This window comes from Malus domestica, chromosome 01, assembly GCF_042453785.1.
Source record: "Malus domestica chromosome 01, GDT2T_hap1".
NCBI classification, from domain to species: Eukaryota; Viridiplantae; Streptophyta; class Magnoliopsida; order Rosales; family Rosaceae; genus Malus; species Malus domestica.
The window spans coordinates 27,113,468-27,120,475 of NC_091661.1; the positions used below are offsets into that span (position 1 = coordinate 27,113,468).

Genomic DNA, 7,008 nt, shown 5'->3' on the forward strand with positions numbered 1-7,008 from the left:
AAGGACAGAGTGTCCAACATTTGCCTTAACCGTATTTCCAGGTTTTTTCTAATCCACTATGTCATATTCATTAACATTGGTTACTCATGTGCATGCATTACTTTGATATATAATCGTATGAATTATTTATTGATTTTCTATGTGATTTAATATATCAAGTAGACCCTAATTTTTCCTACAAGATTAACTTATGGGAAACGGAAATTTTAAAGTTACGAGAAACTCTTGTGTTCAGTCAGAGAACTATGTTATTCCTATGTCTGCACACACAATTAGTGAGATCCTTGTAATTTATTGAAGATTATCTCCTACAACTAAAACATAGTCCAAGTAGCGTCACCTAACCAATAAATATTTGTCACATTCAAAAAGTATAGCCACCATCAAAAGTATAACCACCATTTAATATTATTGATATGTGGCGTATTTGATTATATGAGAATATTTCTCGTGTAATAAAATTCATTGATATCCTACTTTACAATAATAACATTATACTTGGATCGATTCAAACTTTTAAAGTGATGATATCTCAAACTAATTATAGAACTTTTTTTCGAGACAATTGATTTACGTCACGTTATAGAGTGTAGGTAGGCCCTCTTATACCAACTCCCCTCCCATACTAGGCTTTTAATTTGTGTCCTTTCCCTTTTAGTCATTACCACATTTAGCCAACCACGGCCGTTATACAAGGAGGGTAGTTTAGGTATTTTCGTAAACTCCGAGCCTCCAAGTCAAAGTCAACTGCCTCGGCCACTGAGCCTCCTCCCAATCCCATTTCTGGGTTTTTGCTGGGAAATCCCAGGACAGTTTTCACTTAAAAAAAATCCCCATGGGCTTCTGGAAGTGTCTGAGCTGTCTCTCATACGTGGCATTCGTAGGTCTGGCACTTTAGGAGAGGAGAGTAGGTATGTTTTTTGTATGGGTCCAAATTTTGACTTGAGGGGATTAACATATAAAACAAGTCAAATTAAATTATTAGGTTAATTAACCATCAAGGGGATGGCATTATGGTTGAGACAAATTTCAAATTCACCGAATGACACGATAGTAACAAAGATACCTCTTTAAATCTTCACAGCCCAAAAAAGATAGATTATCGTGGCTCGATCTGATCCTTTTTTTGCAATAAAAAAAGAAAATTATTAGGGTAATTACAACTACAATAGTAAGCGGAATCTAAGTTACATATTATTGAATATATAGACAATATCATAGATCTGTCATTAGTAGCAAAAATGTTGACTAGTTAGTAAGTTAATGTAATATTTTTACTAGCATAAGAACGTCGACAATAATTATTATGATTTGAACAAAACATATTGGAGACCTCAAATTAAAAAATAGGGTAAAAGACTGTTTACTACCTTCATGTTTTGTGGTTTTCAACATTTGGTACATCAAGTTTTTTTCGTCTCAGAGTCATACCTAAAGTGTTAATTTTAGGACAGTCTCATACATCCGTTAGTCAAACTGTTAAGTCTCCCGTTAACTGATGATGTGACGCTTATGTGGACAATGACTGGACACCACGTGTCATTAAGGGATCCACATGGAAATTAAAAATTCAAAAAAATAATTATTTAAAGAAAAGTTATAAAAATAAAAATAAAATTAAAAAAAACCCAGATCGTCTTCCCAAATCCCCTTGTGCCCACCCTCCCACCCACACCCAGATCTTCCTATCGACTCCCCAACCCAAACCTTCCTTCACTACCCCACTCTCGCGGTTGCAGGTGACGCAGAGGGTCGGGACTCTCTTTCTCTCTCTCTCTCCCACAGTCTCTCTTTCCCCGAACCTTCTTCTTCTTCTCCTAACACAGAAAACAGAAAGCCACGATCTCCCTTCCTCCTCCTTCACTGGCGTCGCTCCTCTCCCAGCTTTCCCTCGAACCCTCACATCCAATCCAGCGACTAACCCCTCTTTCTTTTCTCCCTCTCTGCTCGTCCCTTGCGCTCGCCACCAGCGCCGGCACCATTGGCCTGAGTTTACGCTCGACCTGCTCGAGCTTGCCTAAGTCGTCAAGATGCCAAGGGGGTCGAATTGATGTGGAAATTTTGAAATTAGGAGATGAATTGATTCAACCCATTTGAAGAAAGCCCACGAAGGAGAAAAGCCATATCTATGGAGTGAGAGTTGCATGAGTACCTGGTGAATGGTTGCGGAGCTGAGATGAGAGCCATTATTGGGTTTCAAGAGGTAGCTTCAATGACCTTTTACTACAACTGCACACACTGACAAACTCTGACAGGTTTTAGTCAAAGCTACAGCCTCCGTGGGTAAGTAGGGTTTCAATCGGTTCCTTTTTTTTTATTGAAATTAAGAGATGAATTGATGTGGAAATTTTGAGATGATTAGAAAATTGGGATTAAGAAAATACAAATGATGGTTTTGGGGAGAAAAGGGTGAGCGGCTAGAATGGGCACAATGCATATTAGGGTTTGGTGGGTTGGATATGTGGAGTCGAAGATAGAGGGGGAAGGGTGGGTGGATGGGTGGAGTCGAAGATGGAGGGGGAAGGGTGGATGCATGACGAGTCAAAGAGGGGAGGAGAGGAAGGTTTGGTGGGTTAGTGCAGGGGAGAGAATGGAGGGATAAGGGAGGAAGAAGATGTCGGGGGAGAGAATGGAGGGATAAGGGAGGAATAAGATGTTGGGGGAGGAAGAAGATGGCCAAATTTTATTTTTTTTTTGAATTTTTAATTTTCACGTGGATCCCATTAATAACACGTGGTGTCCAGTCATTATCCACATAAGCACCACATCATCAGTTAACGGCAGAGTTAACAGTTTGACTAACGGATGTATGAGACTGTCCCAAAATTAACACTTTAGGTATGACTCTGAGACGAAAAAAACTTGATGTACCAAATGTTGAAAACCACAAAACATGAGGGTAGTAAACAGTCTTTTACCCTAAAAAATATTAACAATCTAATTACGACCACAAATAAACAACAGTGTTATTAATAAAATACTTGATCAATTGTTCAATGGCTAAACAATATTTTATGGGGTGTGATATCCATACACCTCTTTTTACTTCTCACACATCCTTCTAATTTTCAGCCGTCAGATCGGATGAAATGAAAAAGATCAACGGACATAAATTAACAAGGGATGTGTGAGAAGTAAAAATGGGTGTGTGGATAGCACACCCCTATTTTATTTGAGTGAAATTTGTAAGGAAGATTTATATTAAATACTTAAAGAATGAACGACTTTTATCATGAGATCAAATTGGGTAATGAATCCAATTAAGACCTATTGGATAATGGATTGGCTTATGAGATATCTCTAACTTTTACCTCCTTTTTTTAGAAGAGACTTTTTAATGTGTTCAAAACACCAAAGGGTACATTATATGTCTTTATACAATTGAAAAAACATTTAAAAAAAAAGAATTTCTTCCACTTGTATCCTTTCGTGTTAGAAACACACTAAAAGACTTTTTTTTTTTTTTTTTACAAGAGCTTACACTCGACATAATCATTATAATGTACTCATACCTTATGAACATTATTATTATTATTATTATTATTATTATTTCCTTGTATGTTCGCTGGCAGAGATAATAGGTTATTAGATCTCTTTCAATTGTAATGTTTTGACCATTTTACCCCCTAAACAAATGAGAAGACGAGTTTAACACCTTAATCAACCTTTAGCAAAGCTTTTCCATGCCATTTTTGTTCTTTAACATTCAAAATCTAGAGCATTTAGTATCATAATTAACTAAACATGGACATAACAACCCACCTGAATTGACCATTTGACCCTAAACAAAAACACAACACATCATGCAAGAGACATCAAGTGAACCTAAACACACTAGAGCATTCCATGGAAGAAACCGAGTTTACGCAGCTGCAACCACCCGTCTCCTGTGCCCGGTAAATGCTTGACGAAGCTCTTGGTATCCGCTCCTGTAGTGCTCCAGCGAGAAGCAAAGCTGCCGGATCACCTCTCTTTTCTCCTCAGCCCCATCCGAGATCACAACACTCTGCCTATTCACCTCTTGCTGCAACTCCTCCACTCTCGATTTCAACTCATCTACTAGTCTATGTGCACATTCGGATCCAAATATCAGACCCTCGTGTTCTGTTCGTAACAGACTAAGATGTCCCGCCATTTCCTGAATCTGATTGTCGCGGGAACTCACATTCGCCATAAGCGTTTGAGCCCTAGCATTGAGCTCATCTTTCTCCGCCATCAGCATATCATATTTCAGTTTAAACCTGTCGAAGTCTTTATTTACAGCTTCCACATGTCCATTTCTGTCAGCAACTTCTACTTTCAGGCGGCTTATTTCATCTTGCAATGCCATCTCGCGGACAACGTGCAGCCTTTCCATTTCCATCTTATCCGCTTCACATTGCCTTATTTCGTCGTCCAAACTCTTGCTTTTGAAGCTCAATTCTTCGACTCTTGTGTCCAAAAGGACTTGTTTCTCTGAAAAACTTGAAATGTCAGCCTGCAGGTTTGCTTTCTCAAGAGAGAATTGTTCCTGTGCATCATGCAATGCACTCTTCAGTTGCATTACCTCAAGATCAAGGCCGAGTATATCACCATTGTACCTCACTATCCTCTCCTCCAGCTCCGAAACATGCTTTCTCTCCAAGTCAAGTTGGGCTTCCAGACCTTGCATTTGATGAGCACCTTCGGAAATTCTATGGGCATGTTCATCCTTCAACTTTACAATCTCTTTGTCCAACCCCTTACGCCTTTCCTTAGTCACTTCCAAGTCTCCCAACAATCTCCTAATTTCATTTTCTCTGTCTGATGCCAGACTCTCCAACTCAACTGTCTGATTTTGCAGCTCAAACACCCGCATTTTCTCCATTTTAAGATCAGCCTCCCTCATTTGGAGCTTCTCTCTCACGCTAGAAAGTTCGGTTTCAAGCTCAGTAATCTTCTGCTGCCATCCCTGGCTGTCAAAATCATCGTTCGGAGGTGGAACCAAGTAATTGCTGACGGGGGAGTTAAGAGATTCTGACTCGGATCCCAATGATGACGAGGAAGATGATTCGCTGCCATTCTTTAAAGAAAGAGCTGGACTAGAACCATCTGAGCTTGGTGATATACCTAACCCAACAACTTGATGGCCGGATTTGTGCAGACCATGTTTAGCATCAGGAGTCAACAGAGGAGAGCCTTGGTCGAAACCATATTCAGAATCTCCCAACCCCTTATGTTCTTCTTTGGTCAAGTGTTCGTAGCATCCAGCCAGCGACCGATACATTCTGTGAAATTCCTCAACCAATTCTGGCTTCTTCTGATAAAACGCTTCGTCATTTTTTGGCAAAGAATCGCCATCTTCTTTGATCAGCTTCACCATTTGCTTAATCCTCTGGTCCATCTCTGTAAGAACCAACATTTTGAACACTTATTAAGACAAATCACACAGAAACATTACAGTAAGGAACAATATATAATCAGCAAGACAGAGAACAACAAACCAGACGGGCTCGAAAATAGCCACTTACCTTCAAGATTTTCTACCAGCCACATAGAAGTAGAACGATCTGGGGTGATACCATTGTCCAGTCCAGTTGAATCTGACTCCTTCAGTTCTGTTCTCTCCATATCAACCATCTATTGGCATCAAATGATGAAAAACACACCACATAAATCCTCAGAAAAAACAGGAAAAATTAGTAGATGTCTAAATTCTGACTCCGATTCGGTTGAGAACGGGAAATTCTATGAAAGAGGTGAACCGAGAAGGTAGCTAGCATTCTCCTAATTTATACACGAGCGAAATTTTGGAGGGGATTCAAACACAGAACGTCGGGCGGAAAGGATAAGCGCTCTTAACCACTCTGAGCAACCAAGGGTTGCTAGTTTAAATCTCAATTAAGCAATTAAGTACTCTTTTAAACACATATAAACATGGAAAAGATGCAAAATCAAATCAAATCAAATCAAATCTCGAATCAGATCCGAGATAAGAATTCCTATACATTTCTAATTAGTAATTTAAACGAAAACATCGAATCAGCCATTGCAGCAGATAAGTCACCAAACCACATGCAAGAATTAAAACAAAAAGCGATTCCGAAAAAAAGCATAATCTGTACGCAATCGATTCTACAAACTCAAAAGCCGAAAAGGAGAATCGACAGATCAACAGGAAGAGTGAGCTCACTGTCACTGACCTTTTGCTGCGACAGAGGAGAAGAGACTTAGAGAGAGAGAGAGAGAGAGCTCCAGATCCAATTCCTGCCCGAATCAGAAGGATAAGCGAAGCGATTAATCGGTGCTTTTGCGTTTTGAGGTAAAAGCGGCTTTTTTTCAAAATGAAAAATAGATACATTGGTTGAGGACAGCGAGAAAATTTTGCCGCCCGCGTATTCTGTCACAGATTTCTATGTGCCCAAAATGCCCTCCCACCGGCCGTTTCTTTTCAGTATCGTGATTTCTGTCAATGGGTATTTTCGTAACTTAACGAACTACTCCTATAATTAGGCCCTCAGAGGCGGGGCCGTAACGCGTGATGGACCAGCGGCGTCCCATCCCTGACAGCGGAACAACCAAATATTTATGGCGGGAAAACATTCCAAACTTAATAAAAAAAAAATCTGATTTTATTTTATTTCTATTTCCAAAACATATCTATTCTTACTAGGGGATGTGAGTAAATAATATTTTTTTACACCATCAAAAATGAATCTCACATTCAACGGGCACACACGCTTTATATCATACCATTTGTGTTGTTCACATGATAGAGTTGAAAATTCATTGCATGTGAGAGGGCGTATAAAGAATGAATCTTACATTGATGGAAAGAAGACCTTGTATAGATTTATAATTAAGTTTAACTACTTTCCATATTGATAATTAATTTTAAAGTGAAATTTCAACTTTTATCAAGCACAAAACTCGAAAAAAAAAAAAAAACTACATTAAAATGTCATGAGTCGTCTAAGCGACTTTGATTATTCAACAAAATAACTAGAGTTGAATTTGTGGTACACCGAAATTATTTAAATAATTTTGGCA

At 39.0% G+C, this 7,008-nt stretch overlaps 1 protein-coding gene across 2 annotated transcripts; it reads right to left on the bottom strand.

Annotated features, from left to right (window-relative positions):
- Positions 1 to 968: 968 nt before the first annotated feature.
- Positions 969 to 6,381, bottom strand: LOC103413921 (protein NETWORKED 4A-like). Of its 2 annotated transcripts, XM_070825718.1 has the most exons (4): positions 6,162 to 6,330; positions 5,490 to 5,598; positions 3,834 to 5,364; positions 969 to 1,114 (listed from the first exon to the last, which is right to left on the bottom strand). In XM_070825718.1, exons 2-3 carry the CDS (start codon positions 5,596 to 5,598, stop codon positions 3,863 to 3,865), a joined length of 1,611 nt encoding a protein of 536 aa, XP_070681819.1. In that variant the 5' UTR covers positions 6,162 to 6,330; the 3' UTR covers positions 969 to 1,114; positions 3,834 to 3,862. The 2 variants fall into 2 exon arrangements, with proteins under 2 accessions (XP_070681819.1, XP_008350575.2); XM_008352353.4 differs by lacking the exon at positions 969 to 1,114 and having other exon boundaries at positions 3,667 to 5,364; positions 6,162 to 6,381.
- Positions 6,382 to 7,008: the final 627 nt, after the last annotated feature.

What these genes read in the sequence shown, in the direction of transcription:
- LOC103413921 (XM_070825718.1), bottom strand. Translation starts at nt 5,598, where the DNA reads ATGGTTGATATGGAGAGAACAGAACTGAAGGAGTCAGATTCAACTGGA. An exon ending in GCTGGTAGAAAATCTTGAAG is followed by an intron (nt 5,365 to 5,489) that starts GTAAGTGGCTAT and finishes TGGTTCTTACAG; the next exon opens with AGATGGACCAGAGGATTAAG.